General features: G+C 56.0%; 3 protein-coding genes across 14 annotated transcripts; 2 read left to right on the top strand and 1 right to left on the bottom strand.

Annotated features, from left to right (window-relative positions):
- Nucleotides 1-172: 172 nt before the first annotated feature.
- On the top strand, nt 173-7,167 carry MIF4GD (MIF4G domain containing). 5 transcript variants are annotated; one of them, XR_014820725.1, is made up of 8 exons: nt 488-594; nt 1,485-1,616; nt 2,769-2,878; nt 3,081-3,236; nt 3,338-3,430; nt 4,256-4,455; nt 5,036-5,573; nt 6,870-7,167. XR_014820725.1 is itself a non-coding variant. In XM_005668610.4 (6 exons), exons 2-6 carry the CDS (start codon nt 1,529-1,531, stop codon nt 4,481-4,483), a joined length of 675 nt encoding a protein of 224 aa, XP_005668667.1. In that variant the 5' UTR covers nt 173-283; nt 1,485-1,528; the 3' UTR covers nt 4,484-5,010. The 5 variants fall into 5 exon arrangements, 4 of the variants coding, with proteins under 4 accessions (XP_005668667.1, XP_013836204.1, XP_084839939.1 ...); XM_005668610.4 differs by lacking the exons at nt 488-594; nt 5,036-5,573; nt 6,870-7,167 and adding an exon at nt 173-283 and having other exon boundaries at nt 4,256-5,010; XM_013980750.3 differs by lacking the exons at nt 5,036-5,573; nt 6,870-7,167 and having other exon boundaries at nt 488-698; nt 4,256-5,010.
- Nucleotides 2,445-8,447, bottom strand: MRPS7 (mitochondrial ribosomal protein S7). Of its 2 annotated transcripts, none has more exons than XR_014820721.1 (5): nt 8,140-8,447; nt 7,433-7,624; nt 7,254-7,317; nt 6,026-6,879; nt 2,445-3,835 (listed from the first exon to the last, which is right to left on the bottom strand). XR_014820721.1 is itself a non-coding variant. In XM_003131206.6 (5 exons), exons 1-5 carry the CDS (start codon nt 8,220-8,222, stop codon nt 5,329-5,331), a joined length of 729 nt encoding a protein of 242 aa, XP_003131254.1. In that variant the 5' UTR covers nt 8,223-8,447; the 3' UTR covers nt 4,858-5,328. The 2 variants fall into 2 exon arrangements, 1 of the variants encoding a protein (XP_003131254.1); XM_003131206.6 differs by lacking the exon at nt 2,445-3,835 and adding an exon at nt 4,858-5,550 and having other exon boundaries at nt 6,712-6,879.
- A 74-nt stretch (nt 8,448-8,521) lies between these two features.
- GGA3 (golgi associated, gamma adaptin ear containing, ARF binding protein 3) lies at nt 8,522-25,224 on the top strand. Of its 7 annotated transcripts, none has more exons than XR_014820676.1 (18): nt 8,522-8,574; nt 13,817-14,114; nt 15,871-15,955; nt 16,082-16,157; nt 18,328-18,426; nt 19,055-19,178; nt 19,369-19,472; nt 19,573-19,653; nt 19,970-20,107; nt 20,583-20,664; nt 20,762-20,878; nt 21,111-21,341; nt 21,597-21,667; nt 21,919-22,214; nt 22,424-22,647; nt 22,990-23,094; nt 23,248-23,358; nt 23,578-25,224. XR_014820676.1 is itself a non-coding variant. In XM_084983657.1 (18 exons), exons 5-18 carry the CDS (start codon nt 18,343-18,345, stop codon nt 23,686-23,688), a joined length of 1,944 nt encoding a protein of 647 aa, XP_084839783.1. In that variant the 5' UTR covers nt 8,522-9,067; nt 13,817-14,114; nt 15,871-15,955; nt 16,082-16,157; nt 18,328-18,342; the 3' UTR covers nt 23,689-25,224. The 7 variants fall into 7 exon arrangements, 5 of the variants coding, with proteins under 5 accessions (XP_084839783.1, XP_084839782.1, XP_084839784.1 ...); XM_084983657.1 differs by having other exon boundaries at nt 8,522-9,067; nt 22,925-23,094; XM_084983656.1 differs by having other exon boundaries at nt 22,925-23,094.
- The last annotated feature ends 99 nt before the right edge of the window (nt 25,225-25,323 follow it).

A 25,323-nucleotide genomic window follows, 5' to 3' on the forward strand; every position in this document is an offset into this window, starting at 1 on the left:
GGGGTGGGGGTAAAAGTGCCACCACCTGCGAAGTCCTGCCCCTCCAGCCATCCTCTCGGCCCTCCCACCCCCCGGGCTGAAGGCCACGCCCCCCGCAGGCTCCTCCCACACCGCGCGGCCAGGCGAGTCTCCTGACCCCGTTTTAACCTGAGCCCTGGTGTGGGGGCGGGGCGAAGGGGGGGGTGCCAGCGCTCAAGACCGAGGGCTTCATGCCGGCCGCGGAGCACATCGGGCCCAACGCCGAGCAGCCGTTGTGGTCCCGGACAGGCCGTGGGAGAACCAGGTGAGGAGAGGATAGCGGCGGTGGGAGCAGGGTCACCGGCGTCCTGCCTGGCTCCAAGCTCCGAACTTCCGGGCGTGCCCGGTGGCGCGGCGGGGGCAGCGTCGTCGGGGCTCCGGCAGGTGGCGTCGGCGAGGCGGCCGGGCCAGGCCCCGCCCCCCTGCCCTGGGCCCCGCCCCGCCCCCTGCACTAGGAAGTGACCTAAGCGGCAGCAAGGCGCGGCCGGCCTCGCCAGCAGCGCCGCGGGCGCGGGCCGCGCGCACCATGCCAGCCGGACGGCCTCTGGGCACGCGGGCGCGGCGCCGGCGTGGCAGGTGGGTCCTGGCGCTCCCATCATCTCTCCACCCCACGGGACACCGGACGGTGGGCTGCGCTGAGCCGCCGGGAAGGGCGTTCCGAGCTTAGGGAAGCTGCCCAGGTCTGGAGAACCCTAAGGCTATCTCCGAGTCCGGAAAGGGGGGACCACTCCTGGAAGATACGTAATCCCGCTCCCCTCCTTAAGAGAAAGGATCTAGAATGGAACTGAGGAACTGGGAATCCTGGGTGGGCCAGGCTGAGTCTCTACCACTCAGGAGGCCAGTTTAACCAGTCCATCCTGGGGAGAAGCTGGCCAGGAAAGGGGGCGTCAGGGCGGCAGAGACGCTTCTGCGCCCAGCCCTCTGGCCAGCCTTATCCCGTGGGTTGGAGGGGTGGGCTCTCTGGACCGAGGACTTTGACTAAGGTTGAGTTGGGGAGAGGGGCTTGGAACTTTGCAGGGACAGAGCTGTCCACAGCGTGGAGCCTGTAGCCATCTCACTCGCTGAGAATCATGCTGGACCAGCAGCTTCCAGACCGGCGTATATAGGCAGGAAAAGTGTCCAATTATCGACCTCTTCATCCCCCCAGCCCATCACACCCCACCTCACCCCAGCCTTGGTGTCAGCTGAGAATAATCCTGCCTCCTGCTGGGGCTGGAGAGTAGAGGTCTCTTTCCTCTTGTGTAATCCCAGAAGCTGCAGGGCTTCTTTAACTGAGCAGCAGGTGCCTGGCCAGCCTCACCACCAGAAGCCAAGCTTTGTGGGCACCTAACCAAGCCCTGAATGCCAAAGACTGCCCAGGAGCACCTGTCCCAAGCACTGGCCAGTTCTGCCCAGGGCACATAGGGCTGGGAACCCTGGCGCCACGCTCCACACCCAAGGCCTCTCCCTTCGCTGCTCCTCCCCAGGTGCTGTCACTCATCCCACCCCAGTAAAGAGCACCTGAGGCTGGATGGTCATGGGGGAGCCTGGTAGAGAGGAGTACAGAATCCAGTCTTTTGATGCAGAGAGCCAGCAGCTGCTGAAGACAGCACTCAAAGGTGAGCGCGGGGAGCCTCCCGAGCCTGGGTCCAGAGCTACACAGAAGGGCCCAGGGGGACAGGACCGGAGGACTGAGCCGTAACGCCCAGGCCTCTCCCTTCAGTTTCTGAGAATGGGAGTCAGCAACATAATTCTGGAACTGGAAGACAAGCCCATGTAGGCCAGTATTTGGGAGTATGAATCATAGAGTCACCCTTCCAATCATAAAGCTTTTTTTTTTTTTTTTTTTTGTCTTTTTTTGCCATTTCTTGGGCCGCTCCTGTGGCATATGGAGTTTCCCAGGCTAGGGGTCTAATCGGAGCTGTAGCCACCAGCCTACACCAGAGCCACAGCAACGTGGGATCCGAGACGTGTCTGCGACCTACACCACAGCGCACGGCAACGCCGGATCCTTTAACTCACTAAGCAAGGCCAGGGACTGAACCCGCAACCTTATGGTTCCTAGTTGGATTCGTTAACCACTGCGCCACGACGGGAACTCCATAAAGCGTTTTTTTAAAAGGTTACGTACGCAGGACAGGAGGGCGAGGCACAGAGGACGCAGTTCCTGCCCTTCAAGCCCTTACACAGGACCTGGTTTCTGTGTTGCTGCAAGCAGCTCTCTTCCGTGTGCAGCACCGCCTGACCTGGGACAGAGGATGGAGTGTTCTGCTTGGCAGAGGAGGAAAGTAGTGGTCCTGGACCCGTGCCTTCTGCAGCACTCAGGACAGAAGTTTGCCTCAGCTAACGATTAGCGATGCCTATCACATGCCAAGCTAAGCCTCTGGGGAGGCCCCGCCTGGCCCGCTCTTGTCGGGGGCTCATGTGTGCATTGTGAGAACACTTCCTTTGGTGGACGGCTGTCAAAGACATTGTTATTCAGGGTTCCGTCCTCACCCTTGTGCCAGGAAAAGATGTGTCCTAAAAACCCAGCATCTTCCATTCCCTAACAGCTGCGTAACCCTCCCTGTTTCCGCTGATTGGGCCACCCTAGGAGGCTCATGGCCAGAGCTGCTCCTGCGTGCGGTTTCCTTTCTGTTCTCTGGTCTCTTTAAATGGAAGGGCGTCACGGGAGTGCTCGCTCTTCTGCGAACATCACGAGCCTTTAGAAGCAGGTGGAGGCAAATGTGATAATTAAGCACCCCGAGATTCCCCACCTGTCTTTACCCTAGATCCAGGTGCCGTGGACTTGGAGAAGGTGGCCAATGTGATTGTGGACCATTCTCTGCAGGACTGTGTGTTCAGCAAGGAAGCAGGACGCATGTGCTACGCCATCATTCAGGTTGGGTGGGGTTGGTACAGCAGAGGGGAGACGCTTGGAGGAAGGTGCTTCAGAGGTGGGCAGAGGCCTGGCTAGCCAGGCAGCGATGCACAGGGCTGGCCTCAGAGGCACAAGAGGACAGCAGGGGCCTCAGCTTTAGAAGCTTGGGTGGAATTGTGACAGCACTGTCACGCCCCTTCACCAGCCTTTCTCCCACTCACAGGCGGAGAGCAAGCAAGCTGGCCAGAGTGTCTTCCGCCGCGGACTCCTCAACCGGCTGCAGCAGGAGTACCAGGCTCGGGAGCAGCTTCGAGCACGATCCCTGCAAGGCTGGGTCTGCTACGTCACCTTTATCTGCAACATCTTTGACTACCTGAGGGTGAGGGCCCCCCCACCCCCACCAGCCACATCCCGTGCAACAGAGATGGCCTGTCTCCTGTGCCACCAAGCCAGTGCTGTGGCGCTCACTCTCCCCCGCAGGTGAACAACATGCCCATGATGGCCCTGGTGAACCCGGTCTACGACTGCCTCTTCCGGCTGGCCCAGCCGGACAGTCTGAGCAAGGAGGAGGAGGTGGGTGGCCTGGGCACGGAAGCCTGGGGAGGTAGTCTTTGGCGCAGCTCACTGTCCATGGAGACTTTCGAGGGCATCACTTGCTGGGCAGGAGCTTGGTGGGGGCATGTAAGGCCTGTCACAGTTACAGGGGAAGTTGCTAGGTCTGGAATCCATCCAGAGCAGAGAACAGCCAAAGCCTCCTGGCTCAGAGGCTGCCTTCCCAGTAGGAAGGCCAACCTATGATAGGAATGGTGAGCATCAGCCAGCTGAGGGTACAGGTGGCCCAGAAACCAAATAGGGGGAGGGGTGGGGAGTAGGATTAAGAAGCAGTTTGGAGGAGTTCCCATCATGGCACAGTGGAAATGAATCCAGCTAGGACCCATGAGGTTGCTCAGTGGGTCAAGGATCTGGCATTGCCCAGAGCTATGGTGTAGGTCACAGATGGGGCTCGGACCCCGTGTTGCTGTGGCTGTGGTGTAGGCTGGTGGCTACAGCTCCAATTAGACCCCTAGCCTGGGAACCTCTGTGCTGAGAGTGCAGCCCTAAGAAGACAAAAGACCAAAAAAAAAAAAAAAAAAAAAAAAAAAAAAAAAAAAGCAGTAGTTTGAAGACAGGGCCAGAGTCCAGTCCAGCCTAGCCCACTGAGAGACCTCAGGCAAATCTCTCAACTTGCTCCTTTCACACAAGCAGTGGCCAGGGCCCACGGGGTGCTGTGAGGATGAAGTGGGGAAGCGTGTGTACAGGGCCAACCCTGGTGCCTGGCACACAGCACGTGCTCAGTAAATGGCTGCTCTGTGTGACAGGCTGGCTCTGCCCGGGGTCACCTCCCGCTGCCCCCTGCAGGTGGACTGCCTGGTGCTGCAGCTGCATCGCGTCGGGGAGCAGCTGGAGAAGATGAACAGGCAGCGCATGGATGAGCTCTTTGTCCTGATCCGGGATGGCTTCCTGCTCCCAACGGGCCTCAGCTCCCTGGCCCAGCTGCTGCTGCTGGAGACCATCGAGTTCCGGGCGGCCGGCTGGAAGACGACCCCGGCTGCCCACAAGTACTACTACAGCGAGCTCTCGGACTAGGGCCCCAGACCAGGCTTCCTCCCCAGCAGCGCTGGCCTTCCTCCTACCCACTCCCCAACCTGGCAGTGGGGTCCTTGTCTCACCTTCCAGACTTTCAAAAGCACTCAAGACGTTTCCCACTCACACGGTGGTGCGGCCCTGAGCACCTTCCCTCCCTGACCCCAGGACGGGAAGACCCTACACACCTGCCCCAGTCCCATCAGCCTTTCTCTCATCCCCTTCAACCTGGACCAGGCAGAGAAGGGCAACTCCTGACAAGCACTGCACTAACCATCACTGCAACAGCTAGCTTGGTGCCTCAGTTCCCCATCTGGAAAATGGGGAGCCATCGCCATGGGTGGGGTGCTTTGGGGTATCAAAGGGAGAAGCAGAGCACAAGTCACACTGCTTTTTATACATTTTGTACAAGGATCACTTTGGAACCAAGCACCCTTCCTGCCGCTGGTTTTAATGAAGGGCACTACCACATCGCAAGCCACACCACTTCAGGATGAGAATTTTCTAATAAACATTTTCTGATACTAAAACTGCTTCCTTTCGTATTGCCCAAAGGTCTGCCCCAAGCTGAGAGAAGAGAAGGCTGGACAAGCCTGTGTCTTGGAAATCCAAGTTGCTATGTCCCCTCTTTGCAAGGAGATGGGGCAGGGAGAGCGAGTTCTAGCCCCCAAAGAAAGGACTCACAGCAATCAACACGCTGCTCCATCGTTCTCATGAGGCCTGCCGGCCCTTTAAAGGGAACTAGACTCTTAAACCCCAGGTGTTTCTCAGCATGGCAGGGGCTCCCATCGGTTCCCACTGGTTCCTGCAGCAGAGAGCGCCAGGCCTCGCCAGCCCCCGGCCGCCCTCTACCACCAGCGGTAGTGGGCCAGCGCGCGGTTGGCCTCGGCCATCTTGTGCATGTCATGCTTCCTCTTGATCACAGGGCCCTGGTTGTGAAAAGCCTCCAGCAGCTCCTGCGACAGCTTCTCCGGCATCAGCACCCGCCGATGCTTCTTCTCCCTGCACTCAGCGATCATCCACTTCATGGCCAGGAAGCGGCGACGCCGATCAGCTAGCGGCACAGGGACCTGGGAAGGCGGGCCGTGGGCAGGTCAGTCTATGAACGTGCCTGGACTGCAGGCTCCTCCCCACCTTGAGCTCTAAGAAGCAGCTGCAGGGGCCCCTCTGGGCCAGCCCTGGCAAGGCTCCGGGAGAGGGGCCTGGCTTTTCCTCTCGGAGCTTCCCTCACCCCTGGCTGAGCTCAGTGCAGACATCATAGGCAGTCAATGAGCAAACACTTCTTGAGCGCTGGCCTTTTTTTCTTTTTCCTTTTTCTATTTTTTTTTTTTGTTTTTTTTTTTTTTTTTTTTTTTTTGCATCTTAGGGCCGCACTTGTGGCATATGGAGGTTCCCAGGCTAGGGGTCTAATTGGAGCTACAGCTGTCACCCTATGCCATAGCCACAGCAATGCCAGATCCAAGTTGAGTCTGCGACCTACACCACAGCTCATGGCAACGCCGGATCCTTAACCCACTGATCGAGGCCAGGGATCCAATCTGCAACCTCATGGTTCCTAGTAGGATTAGTTTCTGCTGTGCCACGACGGGAACTCCAAGCACTGGCCTCTTTAACCTCTAAAGAGAGCTCAGCCAAACTGATACAGGCACCTCTGGGAAAAGCCCTGTCAGCTAGGGTGACAGCCAACTCAGATCATGGGTAGCTAGAAACAAGAGTCTCCTGTCCAAGAATCATTTGCCAGCCCCCCACTACGTGCCAGACACCATGCTAGACCCTAGGGACGCAGATATCAAGGAGAAAGTCTACCCCCATGAAGTTTATATTGAAAAAGGAAAGACTAGAACATCTACCTATGACAATGACGATGAAATACAATTAAGTGCTACAGTGGGAGCACCTGGTTCAGTTCAACAAATGGTGATGAAACATCAGTCAAGTGCTATTCTAGACACTGGTGTATAAAGATGAGGTCTAAATACAGTCCCTCACCACGGGAAGCTTAAAGTTTAGAACACAGAATACTGGACAGAAAGGGGGGTGGGAGGTCATTTGGATACATTTTTTGCCCTCTTCCATCTTCTGTCTGTAATCTTTACAGTATGGGACCCAGATGAGCAGATGCTGACACTTCCTGGTCCCTAGAAAGCTATCAATCTTGGCCCTACCCCAGGCCCTCCCACCCCCACCTCGTTTCACAGGAGCAGCCCTGCCTTCCCGCCCTGACCACTCACCTGGTAGAAATGGCCACCCTTGAGGATGGGTACCAGCCCGATCACAGGCTCACAGTTTTTCAGGGCCTGGTGGAAGATGGTATAAGGGTTGCGTTCGATGGTTGCTTGTTCCTCAGCAGAGGCAGCGTGGTACTTGGCAAACTGCTTTCTCTTCACAGCTTCCAGTGTCTGCAATGAGAGACGACGGAAGAGGCTGCCCCGGGCTCCCTAAAGGGTCTTCCCAGCTGAGCTAGGATCTTGCCCTTTACTCCCGTCACACTGTTGTTCTCTAACTGTGCAGCTCCTCCCTCCGCACTGCTGAAACCAGGATCTTCAGTGTCTCCCTCTTCCCTGGACCAGGAAAGAAAGAGTGGGCTAAGATTTGGGATATGGGGATGAGGAATGGTAGCTGTTGACTCCTGCAGGACTTCATTAAAGCCCCACTCCCACACATGCATACAGGGAAGTTAATTTCAACGACAGCTACAGAATCCGTTTTTTTTTCATGCTAAAACGAAAGAGCCAAGTACAAAGCTACGGGGAAAAGCAGAGGGACTGTTTACCTGTGTCATGAGGGATCTGGCCAGTACTTTGTTTCCTCCTTTCATCATCATGTTGGTGAATTTACTTCAAGGAGAAAAGCAACATGTTTAGCCTCTCAAGGCCGTGTCAGGGAATCCTTACTATAGACCCTCCCTGGTAAAGTCCCGGTCCTTGGAAAAAAACTTTGTTTCCTTCTAACCTGATCACCGGGTCTTCAAACACAGAACTTGTTTTGGTCGCGGGGGCGGCTTTGATAAGTTGCGTCTTCTTGAAATCCCGCTCATACTTCTCCTCCTCCGTCTGCTCCGCCAACGGCTTGCGGTAATATTCCTTGTCAATCTGGGGATCCTTGTATTCAGGACCATAGCGGCTCCACCTCACCTGGGTTAGCCTGGAGGCGGGGAAGAGGAAGAGGAGGGCAAAAGCTGACTCCACAAGTGAAATAGCTTGACTTAACAATAGGCAAGGGTGCCAATCCGCCGACGAGTGAGAGCGGCGCGGAGACCGCTAGCCAAAGGTGAACCCCGATAATTCTGGTTCCCGTCCCAAGCAGGAGGAGAACTTTCCCCCAAACAGGCCAGGAAGTGCCAACGGTAAGGACGGGCCTGAAACTCGGGATAGGCGCCCCGCCTATGCATCTCTCCCCCTCCCTTCCAACAAAGAAAATCCCAGCTCTGCGTTCTTTAACAGGATCGCACTTTCGGCGCTAAGTTAGAACCCCTCGAGCGGGCGGGAAGTCACTATGTCTTCAGACTGACCCAAAATCACCCTGCTGGTTAAAGAGCCATGGAGCCGGACATCCCAGCCCCCTGGTTCCCGCGCGGCCTGTCTACGGCCCCTCTTCCTTTCCAGCAGGTCTCTCCGTGAAGACCCAAACGGCCTCCCAGCTACAGGCTGCCCTCTCACCCTGGAAACCGGAGGACGGCAATCCGCACGCCCAAGGCCGAGCACGACCACCCTCGCGCAGCCTTCACCGCGGGGGCAGCCATCTTGGCTGGCCACGAGGACCCCACAGAGACTGCCCTCGGTGCGCCTGAGCTGGTGACAGAAGTCCGGGAAAGGCTGCACAGGCTCCTAAACCTGGGCTTCACCCTATGGGGGCCTTAAGAGTCTCTCACACCGGGGTCTAAGGTGAAGAGTCAAAAGGAAACATTCGCGCTCCCATTATTCGCCGCAGCCTGGCGCAACCCTCGGTGGCGGCGCTCTCTCTTCTCAGGGCCCTATGCAGGCCCCGCCCCAGCTCAGCTCTTGCAGGTTCTCGCGAGGTTTGAGGCCGCGGGGCCGGCCCGGGCGGCTGCAATATGGCGGAGGCGGAAGGGGAGAGCCTGGAGTCCTGGCTGAGTGAGTAGCCCCGGTCGCTTGTGCCTGCCCTCAAGCCGCCGAGCCGCCCCTCTCCACACCCTTCTGCCCCTTCCCCGGGCCCCGCGGTGGCGCTGCATGGCAGCTGCGGCAGGCATCGCCTGCTCTGGGAGCGTCTCGCGATCACGCCCCTTCCCCGTCAGGACGCCCGGGCTCCTGCACCCTGTGCTGCGGCGCCTGCTCCCGCTTCCGCGCGCCGCGGCGTGAGCTCGGGTCCGGTCCGGGCCTCCTGGGCTTCGAGAAAGCTACAGCCAAGTGCTTCGGGCTGACAGGCATCCGGCGCTTTGGGGCAGCTGTGGTGGGGACGCGCGCGGCTTTTGACTCTGGGAACCCCTGCGCCTTCCTGACCAAGGGAAAAGCTCCGGATTTGGGCTGAAGCTTCGGAAGCGGCGGTGCCGATGAGCAAGCATAGCTTCAGAATTGTGAACCTGTATTCGAGGAGAAGTGACCTCCTCGCGCAGGCTGAATGTTTGAAGTGAGAATCTAAAGTGAGAGAGAAAACAGGGCTTTACCTTTTTCCTGCAGTGACCAAAATATGGTGAAAGCTGTGTTCCCCACCCCCGCCCTGCATATCTTAAGGAGTCCTTCGTTGATAACCTATACTGAGCAAACCTGAGAGGCGCTGCCTGATGCTGTAATTATAGCGGCCTATTGCTATGATTGCTAATGCATATTGCTGTTAAAGAAATAACGGTTTAACCCTAGCAGGTAGTATTTGGCTCAAGGGTTAATATTATTTTATCTGTGGGTTAGAGGAGGCACCTGGAGGTCTCTTTCAGTGAAGACAAATTGAACAGGGTGATAAGGCAGCAGGCTAGATGCTTAGACAGTGCCTTGTGCGGAGATCTGTTATTTACTAGAGCCTCCAGGCTCTTGGAGGTGATGGCTCTTTCCTCCAATTGCCTGACTTTTCTTTTTTTCTTTTTGGCCGACCCGCGGCACATGGGGATCCCAGGCCAGGGATCAGATACGAGCCACAGCCAAGAGCCACAGCTGCGGCAACACCGGTTCCTTAACCCACTGTGCTGGGGATCCAACCGGTGTCCCACCGCTCCCAAGACACCACTGATGCCATTGTGCCAGAGCGGGAGCTCCTTGCCTGCCTTTACTTAATAAACCCTGTTCAGGTGATTGAACTTAGGTTACATGAGCGAAATCTGCAGTTGCAGGGAGGTCACAAAGTCTTCGGTATATATGGAACTGTTCTCCAAGGAGCTAAGAGTGCTCCAAAGACATTCATTTAATTCATTTGTCAAGTATCCTAGCAAGCAGGTACTATCACAGTGTCACAAAAAGAGGACACCCTGACTCTAGTCAATTCACTTGCCCAGAGCCACCCAACCAGATAATAAGCACATTGGAATTGGTTCCATTCACAGATATTAATGAGGACATTGGAGTAATTTAAATGACCTGAGCTGAGTTTCATAGGCTAGGTTTAGAGTTATAGTTGGAAAGAAGAGACATAAATCTGTTTCTGAGGAAGAGTAGAAATGATGAGGGGGTAGGGGAGGGTATCTGTAGAGCTGAGACTGGCTTTTGACCCTTTCCTGATTCTTAGAGTGATATTTGGGGTAGTGTTAAGAGGATTCCATTCTTACCCTCTGTCCACCTTCACAGTTCTAAACTGTACCAATCGAATAGATCATTGCTTGGAGTGCAGCACCATCTTTTTTTTTTTTTTTTTGCTTGTAAAAAACATTTCTTAAAATCCACAGTTGTTTATTTTCTTCTCACCATTCCACAAGCATCCGTCCAGCTACCTGTCAACTGATTAAGTTGCGTTGACTGCTGCTGATAAATGCCTTTGAAATCTTCAAGATAACAGAACATCTGCCTTTTCTTAAGGCATGTTCCATGCCTTGTAGCCAGCCCCCTCTTCACACCTTTATAAAAACAGTCCCCAAAATCTGCACCCCAAGCAAGCCATCCATAGATAATACCAGGAACCTACAAGGGAAATCATGCTTTCATTAAAAGGTCAATCTAGGCGTTCCCGCCGTGGTGCAGTGGTCAACGAATCCAACTAGGAACCATGAGGTTGCGGGTTCGATCCCTGGCCTTGCTCAGTGGGTTAAGGATCCGGCGTTGCCATGAGCTGTGGTGTAGGCTGGTGGCTACAGCTCCGATTCAACCCCTAGCCTGGGAACCTCCATATGCCACGGGAGCAGCCCTAGAAAAGACCAAAAAAAAAAAAAAAAAAAGTCAATGTAATCTTTAAATTCTCATTTATTTTTGTCGCAGGGTTCCTCAATGTTAGATTTGTCTACATGCTCGTGCTTAGTCTATGTCCTTGTCACTCCCTGTTTTGCCAGAATTATTACAGAAACCTCTGCTGGGCCCAGTGTCTCGGGGTGCCCCTCCTCCCCTTCCCAGTCCCTTCTGCATTCTCCTCCCAGAAAAGCACTTCTGTTTAGTCAAGTCATTCCAGGGCTGCTCCCCCGCAGCTGCCTCCTGATGTGGTGGGGTTTTTTTATTTTTATTTTTTTGGTCTTTTTAGGGCCGTACCCGCAGCATATGGGCCAGGGATCAAACCCGCAACCCCATGGTTCCTAGTCGGAGTCGTTAACCGCTGAGCCAGGACAGGAACTCCTCCTGATGTTCTTCTTTGCTTTAGTTGGTTGGATGTTCTCGTCTCCCCAAGGCTAATTCCTCTCCTTATCTGAAAGCCCTGTTTCTCCTTTGCTCCACTAAATGCTTTAAACCCCACCCTCCTTTCCCACAAACCATCTCTTGATGACTTCAGCCTTTTCTAAAGTTCGGTCATTACCAGTTAGTGTTTAATGAATACCTGCTATGTGAGGTGTTATGAAAATTTAGAAGTTCAGATGGTCTGTGCCTTCAGTTTGATGAAGGTGATGCTGGAGTGAATAAAGCCTTTTTTTTGGCCCTCCCTGTGGCATGTCAGGGATTGAACCCATACCACAGCAGTGATAACAGTGGATCCTCAACCTGCCGGGCCACCAGGGAACTCCTAAAACATTTTTAAGTGAAAAGATAGTGGCAAGGGCCATAAATGCTAAAATGCAGATAGTTTCTTTGGGAAATTAGAGATAAGTGGAGTGAAGGATGATTCTCCCGGTGGGGAGAGAGCATTCATGCAAGGCCTTAAAGACAAGAAAACTGGCTAGGAAAACGCCAGACAGTGATCTGGAGGGAACAAACCATATTTGGGGCACACAGTAACACGTGTTTGGCTGTTTCAAGCAAGGAGTTCCTGTGGGAGCTAATAGGGAAAGCTGGGAGGTTAGAACCAAGTTCTGAACCAGCTTGAATTCCAGCCCAAGAAGTTTCAGTTTCTACAGCCATGAGGCCCAGATCCTACCATACCTGCTTAAATCAGGGTTTGTGATGGTTGAGATGGGGTTTTGATATAGAATGGATCAGGGCAGAAGTTCTGGAAACAGGTGAGAAGTAAGGAGGTAGGGGCAGGAAAGGAAAGGAAATGACGAGTTCCTGTTGTGGCTTAGCAGAAACAAATCCTACTAGTATCTATGAGGACAAGGGTTTGATCCCTGGCCTCACTCAGGGGTTAAGGATCTGGATTGCCGTGGCAGTGGTGTAGACTGGCAGCTGCAACTCTGATCACGCCCCTAGCCTGGGAACTTCCATATGCTGCAGGTACAGCCCTAAAAAGCAGAAAAGAAAAGAAAGGAAGCAAGAGTTTTGAAAAGACATTGAGCCTCCTGGTGGCCCAGCAGGTTAAGGATCCAGCATTGTCACTGTGTGGCTCTGGTTAATTCTGTGGCATGGGTTTGATCCCTGGCCGGGGAACTTGCACATGCTGTGGGCGTGCCCTCCACCCCAAGATACTGTGAAGGAAGGAATCAGGACTCACTAATGGAAATGGTGAGAGGGAAGGAGACTGATGGGATTCAACCCGGTGCCTGGGGGTGGGGCAAAAGGAGCTTTTGAGTGGTGGCACCATGTATAGAAACAGGGAAGTCAGGAAGGAGAAGTGATGAATTTGTTTTTAGACCTGTTTCTGCACCAAATTAGCACTTTAAATCACACCCCATCTTGTTTCTTACTCTGGTTATTTCTCATGTGGTTGCGCCGGAAGCACATAACCTCCTCAAGGGTGGGGCGCAGATCTTGGACTTTCCCGTAGTCGCTCCAGGGCCTAGCCTGCCCTGTGCCTCATTCTCTGTGGGTGCTCGCCGGAGACCTGGTGATTGACTAAGTCTCCCTTGGTGCTAGACCCTAGCACTGAAGGTTGACTCTCGGCTCCCTTCTTTTTTTTCTTTTTTTGCTTTTAAGGGCCGCCCCTGCAGCACGTGGATGTTCCCAGGCTAGGGGTCCAATCGGAGCTACAGCTGCTGGCCTACACCATGGCCACAGCAACGCAGGGTCCAAGCTGCATCTTAAGCCTACACCGCAGCTCATGGTAATGCCAGATCCTTAACCCACTGAGCAAGGCCAGGGATCGAACCCACAACCTCATGGATGCTAGTCAGATTTGTTTCTGCTGAGCCACAACAGGAACTCCTTGACGCCTTTTCCATCCATGTCTTTGCCTCTGCTTATTTCTAAGTCATTTGCTACCTAGAACTTGTCGCCTCTGAGCCCTGTTAGGATGGGGTAGCCCAATGCTGCTGTTTTCATCCCTACTCGACCGTCGAGGCTAGTGATGGAATTAAGTTGCAAATGAACAGGAAATCTGGAGGCAAAGACTCAGACTAGAATAAGGCTTTCAACGGCGACCCGAAAATAGAAATCTTGAGTCAGAGTAGAGCCTGGAGGGGTGGTTCTAGAAGGCAGGATCTGCAGGGGAGGCTCTGGTGTCACCTGGGTGCCAGGTGAAGGAGAATGTTGAGTGGGAGAAGCCTGTGTGCATCTGCCGGGGCTTGGCAGTGGGCAGGTGGAGAGGTTGAGTCACCCAGAGTTATCCCCCGAGCTGCTTCCGCATCCTGTGGGAGACTGAGCTGGAGGAGAGTTGGAGGAAAGACCCAGAAGTGGGACCAACCGTGCCTGAAACCAGGGCCTTTTTTTTTTTTTTTTTTTTTTTTTTTTTTTTTTTTCCCCCTCTTTCTTTTTTGGCTGCTCTGAGGCATATGGAGTTCCTGGGCCAGGGATCAGATCACAGTTGCAGTGGCAATGCTGGATCCTTTAACCCACTGTGGAGGGCCGAGGATTGAACCGTTTCCCAGTGCCTCAGAGATGTCATTGATCCCGTCGCACCACAGCAGAAACTCTGACCAGGGCCTTTTTTGTTCATGTATAGGTGGAGAGCTCCCTGCAGGTCTGCAGTAAAAAGGTCTATCAAAGAGGAAGGGGAGGTCCTGCTGTGGTGCAACAGGATCAGCAGTGTCTCTGCAGCAATGAGATGCAGGTTCGGGCCCCAGCACCGCCCCCGGCCCAGTGGGTTAAAGGATCAGGTGTTGCCACAGCTGTAGCGTTGGTTGAAACTGCCACTTGGATCTGATCTCTGGAAGTCTATAAGCTGCAGGATGGCTGGAAAAGAAAAACAGAGGGAGCGAGGAAGGAAGCGAGATTCTAGAGATGTTGAACATAAGTGGAAAGTAAGTGGGAGCATTCTTGGAAGCAGAAACGCTGCAGGAATTGTGGCGGGCCCGGGCAGAATACATCGCTAGGTGAATGCCCGTAGCTTAAGTATGTGGCGGGGAGGGGGTGTCCACACTGTACCCTGTATCCGTGAGATGTAAGGTGTTTTGTGAGTCGCCTTCAGCAAAAGTGAATGGGCTTCTTGTCTTATACCACGAGGTAAAATGATAATAGTGACGGGGTGTGGCTCCTCAGACCTTCTTATTTTGTATCCCTCAGCCTCTTGATGTCGTAGGAGAACCTTAAGCCTCTCAAAGGATGGAGGTTAGTAGCAAAGCTACGCTAACGCCTGAGCAAATTTCAGACACCAGGTACCTGGTGGGAAAGACTTAGGGTCTTTGGAAGGAGACAGCCCGTGGGTCACCCTGGCAGTAAATAGCCACTCTTGATAGATTTAATCTTCTTTCCCTTCCAGCGTATGCCTTTTGTTTTTGTTTTCTTTTCCTGTCTTTTTAGGGTCACACCCGCGGCATATGGAGGTTCCCAGGCTGGGGGTCAAATTGGAGTTGTAGCTGCCGGCCTGCACCACAGCTCACGGCAACGTCAGATCCGAGCCACACCTGCAACCTACCCCATAGCTCATGGCAACACTGGGTCCTTAACCCACTGAGCAAGGCCAGGGATTGAACCTGCGTCCTCATGGATGCTAGTCAGATTCATTTCCCCTTGGGCTGCAATAGGAACTCTTAGCATACGCCATTTTGAAGGGGCTGCTAATTATCTTTTCAAGATTGAGGAGTGACATCAGAATTTTCTTGGAACCAGAGCAGAAGTGCTGCAGGTGTTCCCTCTGCCTCTGGGTGGCGTCTGGTGACCTCTTGTGACCCCTGGAGGATGGTGGAGGATGGGAGGGTGGCTGGGAGTCCCTCTTAGGATTTGGTTATGGAGCTAGTGTTTTTAATGTTGGGAGAGGAAAAAAAAAAAAAAAAAAGGAAGTTAAGGGAACACGGTCACGAGAAATCAGAATTCAGGAACTTCTGACAACACCCCTTGTTGGGATGGGCTTTTTCCAGGCTCTCACTCTGCTTTTGGCCCTTGTGGAAATGTGCAGGAGGAACCTGGTGTTTGAAAAAGGACATACGCCTTCAGGCTTCCGTTTGTCTTCTGAATCTGAAGCCCTAAATTTAGCAAGCAGCTTGGGAGTACTTTCTGGAAGAGGCAGACTCCAAGATCTAAATCAGAGCCGGGAATACATTTAACCACCCTCAGCTGGGGCCGTCCTCTGTTATAAGTACCGCTTTTGGGGATAACGGAGAAGAGGGGACCCACCCCAAGGACTCGGAGACTTGACATTTAGCTCCAGGAGTTTAAACCCTCAGTGACCCACTGAGGGCTCTTCAGCTCTTGTGCTCGTCCTTAACCATGGAAGACCATTGAAACTTGCGGGTGCCGATTATGAAAGCTCAGGTGCTGGTTCTGCGACCCCAGGGACAGATGGCACAATGACTGTTGCTTAGATTCAATAAATGTTGTTAGCTTACCTTAAAATGACAGGCTTAGATGTGTGTTCTCTGTCATCTGTGACTTTAAAAATACTAGACAGATAGCGGTGTTTGTATTGGACCTGCCGTCTGACTGGACTGTTGGGTCTTCTCTACTGGAGAAGACATTTGGAAACAAACAGCATCAGCGCCTAAAAAATGTGAGGAGAACCCTCCGTGGTGTCCTCTTTGCTCCTTATAATAATTGTCCTCTTCTTTGTTCTCTCCCAAGATAAAGCCACCAATCCTTCCAACCGCCAGGAGGACTGGGAGTACATAATTGGCTTTTGTGATCAAATCAACAAAGAGCTTGAAGGGTGAGTCTCAAAGCGGTTAGGGGGCAGGCGAGAGACAGGTGCCTGGAAGAGTCAAAAGCTGTGGTCAAGGAGGGCTGGCCAGATGGCCGAGGCTCAGTGTCCTGAAAGTGGTCTGCTGTCTCCCAGGCCACAGATCGCCGTCCGACTGCTGGCGCATAAGATCCAGTCTCCGCAGGAATGGGAGGCGGTCCAGGCCCTGACGGTAGGTTTTCCATGCTGATGGTGACCCCTCATGAGCCCGCTGGGATCTCTGAGGGGGGTCAGGTCTCTCTCCTAAGCCAGCTGAGTATCCTTGGTGCAAACTAGATATACCTGCACCTTGTTCGCTCAGCTGTTCTACAGATGTGTGCCCCTGTGCCAGGCACTGAGTGTCTCAGACACAGAAGTGTGCGCACAAGATCTAGTGGGAGGCGCCGAGTGGTGGAGGGAGGGAGCCAGGACAGGGCCCTGGGCGGGGCTTGGAAAAGGCTGCTCGGAGAGATGCTGACAGAGCTATCGTGCCAGGTAAGAGCTGGCCAAGGGTAATTCCTTCTGTGGCTAGAAGTAACGTCAGTTACTAGTGAAGGCATCACACCAATGGGCAGATCTTGGCGTTTATTCAGACCGAGAGGATAAAAGACATGGAGCTGGGTGTGGCACTCGGGTGTCTTCAGGCTCTCCTCTAAACCAGGGTTCCCAGCTTTCTCCCCTGCCTTCTGGAAGGGCAGGAAACGGCCATGGTCGTGGGACAGGCACTTAGCCTGCGTGCATGCCTCTGCTGTGTCCACCGGACAGTGGAGGCCTTTTTTTTTTTTTTTTTTTTTTTTTTGGCTTTTCAGGGCCACACCCGAGGCATATGGAGGTTCCCTGACTAGGGGTCTAGTCAGAGCTACAGTGGCCGGCCGACACTGTAGCCACAGCAACACCAGATCCAGGCTGTGTCTGCGAGCTACACCACAGCTCACGGCAACGCCAGGTCCTTAACCCACTGAGTGATCAACCAGGGATCGAACCTGCAACCTCATGGTTCCTAGTCAGAGTGGTTTCCGCTGCACCGCGACTGTAACTCCCAGTGAAGGTCTTAAAGAGGTGGTTCTTGAGAGTTTTGTCTGGAGATGTTTTTGGGTGTCACACATCAGGAGATGCTACTGGCACTTCTAGTGGGTAGAGGGCAGGTTGCTGCTTAGCACCCTGTAACACACAGGACCCGCTTCTACAACGAGTGACTGGCCCCAAATGTCAGTAGTGGTGTAGTTGAAAATCCCTGCTTTACAAAGATGGAAGCCAGGGAAGGGGGCAGCACTCAGGGGGTGCTCCTGGGCATCAGCTGTGGGCACCGGGGCCACAACAGCAGCACAGGAACGCTGAAGGCAGCCTTATGAGCCCCAGAAGGAAAAGCGATGGGGCAGGGGAGGGAGAATAACATGTCATCTGAAATGGAGAAAATGGAATTTATTTATTTAGCTTTTCAGGGCCACACCTGCAGTATATAGAGGTTCCCAGGTTAGGTGTCGAATCAGAGTTACAGCTGCTGGCCTACACCACAGCCACAGCAACGTGGGATCTGGGCCGTGTCTGCAATCTACACCACAGCTCATGGCAATGCCGAATCTTTAACCCACTCTTGAGGTCAGGGATTGAACTCGTGTCCAAATGGAGACTAGTCGGATTCGTTCCCGCTGCACCACAATGGGAACTCCAAGAAAACAGAATTGAAACATTCTTTCCCGTCTCCCCAAAACATTGATCAGCTTATGGAAAGAACCCTGGACCCTGAGTCAGAGAAATGTGTCATCTCTGGGCCTTTTTCTCCATCTGTAAAACTGGAGGGCAGAACCTTGCTGGCAGGCACCTGCCAGGACTGACATTCACTGTCCTGGTATCTGGGTCTCAGGGGGTTTTTCTTACTCTTGTCGAGCTTCCCCAGGAGAGGTTTGGTTTTTTGGTTTTTTGGTTTTTGTTTTTTTTGCTTTTTAGGGCCGCACCCTCAGCATACGGAGGTTCCCAAGCTAGGGATCAGATCGGATCCATAGCTGCCAGCCTACACCAGAGCCACAGCAACACGGGATCAGGGCTGTGTCTGCGACCTGCACCACAGCTCAGGTTAATGCTGGATCCTTAACCCACTGAGTGGGGCCAGGGATCAAACCTGCAACCTCATGGTTCCTAGTCGGGTTCATGTCCGCTGTACCATGACGGGAACTCCGAGGTTTGCAATTTGAGGAAAGCTTTTGTCTGTAGTCCTGCTGCCTGATGTCCCCTGGGGCGGTGCACACAACTTCTGTTTAGTTCTTTCCGTGGGTGAGTGTTCAGCGCTGCCTATGTGCAGGGTCTGGCCGGGTGCCGCTCCCAGCCAGACCCGGTTGCTGAGCGCCTCGCCTTCCCGTGTGCAGGTGCTGGAGGCCTGCATGAAGAACTGCGGCAGGAGATTCCATAATGAAGTGGGCAAGTTCCGGTTTTTGAACGAGTTGATCAAAGTCGTCTCTCCAAAGGTCAGTCAGTGGCAGTTTCCTCATTTCTAGGAACTTATTTTGTGTTCCTCCCCCCGTCCCATCTTACTGGCTGTCACTGGACCAACCAGCATCTCCACAGACCTGAGGCCCGCTGGGGCCTGTCCTCAGAGCTGCCCGAAGGTCGCAGGATGACCATTCGGGTCACAGGGACCGACCACCTTCTCTGATGGGCTCCCAGCCTCAATGTGACAGGTGACGTGGCAGCAGCTATGCAGGTGTCAGTGGAGGGCCTGGGACCCATCAGCCTCTGGGCTCCCAATGACAGCCGTCATTTTTCCTCGGCCTGTCTCATGCGGACGCCAGCAGCTGGCTCTGTTGCACTCCGGAGTTGCTTACGCTCTAGGCATTCAAGCTAAAGCGCAGTGGTTTCCGCCGGATTGTGCGTGGAACCCAGTGTGGAGGCCCTGCCCCCGGCCCCAACCACGGTCTGTGCCCCGAGGGACACAGCTGTGCGCAGGTGGCTCCCCTCCCCCTGCTGCTGTCACACAGCTCCCGCTGCAGGCCTGGGGCCAGTGAGCAGCCATGGCATTGCTGTGAAGAGGGCCTTCCCCTGTCTCTGCCTCCAGACCTCACTCACCAGGTTTTCTCATTTCTTTCTGCCTCTTAGTACCTGGGGGACCGGGTGTCTGAGAAGGTGAAGACCAAGGTCATTGAGCTGCTCTACAGCTGGACGTTGGCCCTGGCAGAGGAATCAAAGATCAAGGATGCCTACCACATGCTGAAGAGACAGGGCACGTACCTGCCTGGCCTCAGCCTCAGAGCGGCCCCAGAGGCTGCCAAGCCTGGAAGGAACGAGGGGTGTCTGCCTGAGACAGTTGGAGGGGAGGGGGGAGAACGGCCTGCAGGCCTGGAAGTCACAGGGAGGCCCCCCGAGGGTGAGGAAGGGCAGCAGGGTGCCAACGCTGCTCTGTCCCCTTGCAGGCATCGTGCAGTCTGACCCGCTGCTCCCTGTGGACAGGACGCTGATCCCCTCTCCCCCGCCTCGTCCTAAAAACCCGGTTTTTGACGATGAGGAGAAATCCAAGGTAAGGTGCACAGGGGCTGTGGGGCCTCGGGTGAGAGCTGGGCTGGCTCCTCCGCGGGAGCTCGCTGCCCGGGCCTTTACCTCCGTCCCTCCACTGCCAGCTTTTAGCCAAGTTGTTGAAGAGCAAGAACCCAGACGACCTGCAGGAGGCCAACAAGCTCATCAAGTCCATGGTGAAGGAGGTGAGTGGGAAGCCTGGGGGAGGAGGCGCTGTGACCCCAGAGCAGAGGCCCCGTGCCCTGTCCCCGGCCCTCCCCTGGGAGGAGGAGGACGGGAGTTTCTGGGGGAGCAAGAGTAGAGGAGGCTGAGTGTGAGCGAGGGCGGGCTGTCGCTTCGAAGGACAAACTGTCGATTCGGGTCTGAGGCCGGTGGTTCCCAGGGGCCCCTGAGCGTTGACGGGAGCTTCTGGGGCCCTGGCGCCCGCGCTCTGGGAAGGTGGGATTCTGGGGCGCAGCGGGACGAGTCCGGTTGAGCTTTCTCCTTGGTCCCCTGACGCAGGATGAGGCGCGGATCCAGAAAGTGACCAAGCGCCTGCACACTTTGGAGGAGGTCAGCAACAACGTCAAGCTGCTCAGCGAGATGCTGCTTCATTACAGCCAAGAGGATTCCTCAGAGGCAGATAAAGAGCTCATGAAGGTAGGCCCTTCCCGCGTCCCTGCCCTGAGAGGCCGCTCCACGCCGGGGCGGGAGGGGTTCCTCCCGTGTTAATCAGCTCGGCGGCCGGGTGGCGCGGGGGTGGCCCCCGTTTGACACACGAACCGTAGCTGCTGTGCTCAGCGGGGCTGAGCTGCCTGAAGCTCTGCAGATCCACCCCTGCTGCCTGCCTTCTGCCTTGGGGACACTTGGGCGGAGGGCCACACTCTGCCGCTCTCAGTCACGGGGATGCTCTGAAGTCTGAGGCCAGAGGGTCACACTTCCTCTCACTCATCCTGGTGGCCTCTCCTGAGCAGGTGTCTTGAGTGACAGTGGCGGAGGCTGGTGGTGGGAAGATGTGTGCTCTGAGCCCAGCTCTGCCAGCACCTGCCCGTGGGTTTCTCTAGGCACGAAGGCCCTGCTGGTTGAGCTCCACCAGCCCTGGGAGCTGCAGTTGTTATACCTGGGTCTCTTCTAGGAGCTGTTTGACCGGTGTGAGAACAAAAGGCGGGCGTTGTTCAAACTCGCCAGTGAGACGGAGGACAACGACAATACTTTGGGTGAGTGAGTGGTTGACAACGATGACCTAAGAATTTGCTCTTTCTGTGGTGGGGGCATCGTTGGGACCAGGAGTGAGAGGTCTCTTTCCTGATCTAGGGGACATCCTGCAGGCCAGTGACAACCTTTCCCGGGTCATCAACTCTTATAAAACAGTCGTCGAAGGGCAAGTCATCAACGGTGAGGTGGCCACCTCAGCCCTTCCTGATTCTGAAGGTAAAGTGCTCCGGTTCCCCACCCCCGACCCCTCCACACAAGCCCCAGTCCCCACCAGCAGGACGACCAGTGTGCCATCCCACAGCGCCTGCGAGGATTCTGAGCCTCTCCAAGCGGTCCTCCAGCTCCCGGAGGCCTGGAGATGCACCCAGGGTCTTCCCCGCCTCTCCCTCCTGTGCAGCCACTCAAGTGGCCCCTAATTACTCCTGTCCCCTCCCATTCGCCCATCCAGGAAACAACCCTTCCACTCACCAGGCCACGCTCATCGACCTCGCCGAGTCGGATGCCCCAAGCAGCTCGTCCCCGGCCCCCCTCGCCCCCACCAGCATCCCTACCCTCCCGCCACCCCCCCAGGCCTCAGCACCTGGGCGCAGCCACTTGTCCAGCCAGGCTGAGGTCCCCCCGGGGCCCAACAGCACGAGCCCGGCCCTCTGCCTGTTGGATGAGGAGCTGCTCTGCTTAGGTGAGTCCTCTGCGGGGGTCTGTACGTCTGTACGGGCTTCTGGCGGGGCGGGGAGCGGGGCAGGCCCCCAGGGCAGGCTGCGCGTGACCACAGGTGGACCCAGTGTCTTGCTCTCCCTAAAGGTGCCCCTTCAAATAAGGACTGAAGAGCAGGTTGCCTGTGGGTCACCTTCTCCCCACCCCACCCCATCACCCCCTGCCGTCCCTTTTGTCATGTGACTTCCTCAAGCAGCTGGGGCCTCTTCTCTGTTCTCAGGCCTCACGGACCCTGCCCCGACTGCTCCTCCCAGGGAGTCTGCGGGAAGCAGCCAGTGGCCCCTGTTCCAGGTACGGGCACAGGTGACCCCACAGAACCTTCACTTCTTAGTACCTCCCTCCTGACTAGTCCCCAGCTGAGCCCCAGGGCACTACCTCCTACAGCTGGGATGGCACCAAAGTGCTGTCCCTGGCCCACCCTCAGAGGGCACTGGTATAGAAGCCTGGCCCCGGGGCTCCCGGGAAAGGGGTGCAGGTGGGAAGCCCTGACCCTCTGCGGCCTGCAGGGCCTGCCGCTCACTCACGCTGTCCATTCCGCATAGAACCAACAGTCGGACCTGGACTTCTTCAGCTCCAAACCTGGGCTGGGTGCCCGCAGCCCCTCAGACGGGCCTCTCCTCCAGCCCTCAGCAGCCCCCACAGGCAACTCCCAGGCTCCTGGGGCCGCAGCCAGCGTTCCTGCTTCCAGTGCAGGCCCCTTCTTGTTCTCTGCTGGACTGGCCCCAACTGCAGCCCCCAAAGCCGAGCCCACAGCCCCCGGGCACCAGGGTTCAGCTTTGGGCAACAGCACCCTGCACCAGCTTGATGCCCTGGATCAGCTTCTAGAAGAGGCCAAAATGTAATGAGTGGTGGGGGGGGGGGTGGGGAGGGCGGGCTTGGCAGAACCAGAGGCAGCTGCAGGGGTCGAGGCTGTTGCCCTTTCAGTCTGGTCCGTGGGCTGGAATCGTGGGGCGGGAGGGAGCCGGCTCTGGCCTGGGAGGCCTTGGTGAGGGGCAGCCGGCAGCTGCCTGGTCTCTGACGGGCCTTGTCCTCCTACCTTCTTCCCAGGACCTCGGGCCTGGTGAAGCCTGGCTCCTCCAGCTTCTTCCCCGGGGCGGCCGCCTCCCCTCTGCTCCCCGCCAGCACCTCAGCTAGGCCTCTCCTCCCCTTCTCCACGGGGCCCGGCAGCCCTCTCTTCCAGCCACCTGCCTTCCAGCCCCAGGGCAGCCCCATGGAGGGGCCTGAGCTGTCCCTGGCCAGTGTCCACGTCCCCCTGGAATCTATCAAGCCTAGTAGGTGTTGCAGGCTCGGGGTGGGGTTGGGGGCTGTGGCGCACAGCTTGCAGCGTTGTTGGGAACAGAGAGGGTGGGTGGGTACAGGCTTTTCTTGCCCGGGTCCCTTAGAGCCAAACCTGGCCCACCCCACTGCCGTCTCGGCCTGGGCCTGTTGCCGCTGCTACTCGGAGTTCTGCGGAGGCGCTTCCCCAGGCCCCCGTCGCAGGGCTGCCCCGGTGCTTGTTGGGGCTCCTTGGCCCTCTCTCCTGCCACAGTCACATGCCCCTTCTTACAGGCAGTGCCCTTCCTGTGACGGCCTACGATAAAAATGGCTTCCGCATCCTCTTCCATTTTGCCAAGGAGTGTCCCCCAGGACGGCCTGATGTGCTGGTGGTGGTCGTGTCCATGCTGAATACGGCTCCCTTGCCTATCAAGAGCATCGTGCTGCAGGCCGCAGTGCCCAAGGTACCTGTACCCGGCTTCCTGGGGCCTCCGGAGGCACGATCACCTCTGTCCCGCACCCGTTGCCTCCAGCAGGCAGCGCGTCCACTGTGGCCACTGTTCCATCTCAGGGCACTTGCCATCTCTCTTCAGAGGAGCTTCTCTCCTTCTCTCTAGTCGATGAAAGTGAAGCTGCAGCCACCCTCTGGGACAGAACTCTCTCCATTCAGCCCCATCCAGCCACCTGCAGCCATCACCCAGGTCATGCTGCTGGCCAATCCACTGAAGGTGAGCTAGAACCGGGGCCCCGGCCCAAAGCCCGAGCTGCCCCAGGGCAGGACCTCAGAACCCCTGTCTCCCAACGTGGAATGTTTTTGAAGAGCCACCAGGCATCGTCCCTTCCCTACCTGCCTCGGTGGCTGAGTGAGGATGGGGTGGTGGGAGCGGGCCCTGTCCTTTAGCAGAGAAAGGGCCCCAGGGTATCTCACGTGCTGCCCTCTGCTGCAGGAGAAGGCGAGGCTTCGCTACAGGCTGACCTTCACCTTGGGGGAGCAGCTGAGCACGGAGGTGGGCGAGGTGGACCAGTTCCCTCCTGTGGAGCAGTGGGGGAATCTCTGATCCCAGGACACTGTCACCTGCACTTTGGAGCCCAGGCAGGCTGCCCTGGGACAGGAAGCTCTTCAGGTCCAGTCTTTCTCCATGTCCTGACGGCACTGCTTTAGAGCTTTGATAGGGGACAGGGCCCTGGGCATTGCTGCCAGAGGCCAAGCTGCTGCTGCGATGATCTCTCCTCCTTTGGCCCCTTAAAAGGACCTTTTTTATCTACCTGTGTGACTTGAAGTGGCCACGTACGTCAGGGGTGGGGCGTGGCCAGACGCTGCACTATCTCCCGGGAACATGGACCCAAGGCCAGAGTAGGTTCTTCCCCCGTTGCTGGCAGCCCGTGGTGCCCCAAGAGGGGAGAGCCCACAGACAGACTCAGGGCCTTCCCTCAAGGACCATGTCCCCACGGCACCCCCACCGCCCCCCAGGGTCTCAGCCCCATTGCTACTCCGTGCTTCTCCTGCAGGCTCCCCCTCTCACCTCGAGGGAGGTGGGCAAAGCCCGGGGGTCCTGAACTGCCCCAAGTCGGGAGCCGGCGTATCACACTGGCCCTGGCTTCTGTGGGCAGCAGCGCTCTGGAATGGCCACTGCATGAGCTGTGTGCTCGTCCCTGGAAGTGGCAGGCTGTGTCCTGTGGACATCTCAGTAGAGACAGAACTTGGCCTCATGGCAGCCTGAATTATGCTAGGAAAGAAGGAAGAGAGCCAGTGTTCCCCTTCTCCGGCAGCAGGCACTTCCTGGGAAAGCCTGCCTCCTGCCGTGGCAACAGGCCGGCCTCCTCACTCACTACCTCTCGCTTGGCATGAAGTAACCTGCTCTCCTGCCCGTCAGGCCTCCGGGAGGCAGGACTGCTCCCACCGCCCTGTGTCCTCCTGCTTCAGCCTCCCCTTCCTCCGACCAGATGGCCTGCGGTGCAGCATTCAGGTGGGAACAGGAGGCTTCAGGGTCAGGCACATTGCACTAGATTTATGTCCTTACCTGCTGCCCAGAAATCCCAACTGCTCAGGGGCACTGTCGGCGAGATGTTGGGTCTGGAGGTGGTGAGATTACAGACCTGCTCAAATCGAATCACCAGACCCTATTGCTTCAACAGTGCTCAGCCCCATCTACTAGATGCACCTGGACCAGGACTCTAGGACAGAGCGCACAGCTCACCTGAGCTCAGCGGGATGGGCTCAGAGCCATCGCCAGGGAAAGGTGGCACAAACCGTGTTCCCTGACCCTCCCTGCTCCCGCCAGGCTTTCTTCCTCTGTCAGGAGGTCATCACTCTTCCCGCTCCGCAAGCAGGTTTCACTGCTCCAGTCAAGTGAACCAACTTCACTGCTTGAGGAATACATCCAAGAGCTTTCCAGAGGGGCTGCTGCAGCCTCGGGAAGGTCTGTGGGACTGCTGTATGGAAATGTCCCTTTACAATAAGCTTTAGACTTTACAGTTACTTAGGGGTGTTACTCATTACCACTGAGGTCACTGCCTGGTGACAGCAGCTGTGCTGGATGCATCACCGGCTGCCCTTGTTTTGCTGCATGTTAAATAAAACCATCTGCACCCTACTGGGAATCCTTCTAATACAGACACCGTTAGCTAAGTGGATGTGCAGGCACCACCTGAGGCTTTTGTTAAAAGACCAGGCTCCTGGACCATTTTCTTCT

The sequence above is a fragment of the Sus scrofa genome, chromosome 12 (assembly GCF_054392235.1).
Source record: "Sus scrofa isolate SSC_HxYL_T2T_F1_AM1 chromosome 12, Sscrofa_HxYL_maternal_Yorkshire_Landrace_v2.0, whole genome shotgun sequence".
Classification (NCBI taxonomy): Eukaryota; Metazoa; Chordata; class Mammalia; order Artiodactyla; family Suidae; genus Sus; species Sus scrofa.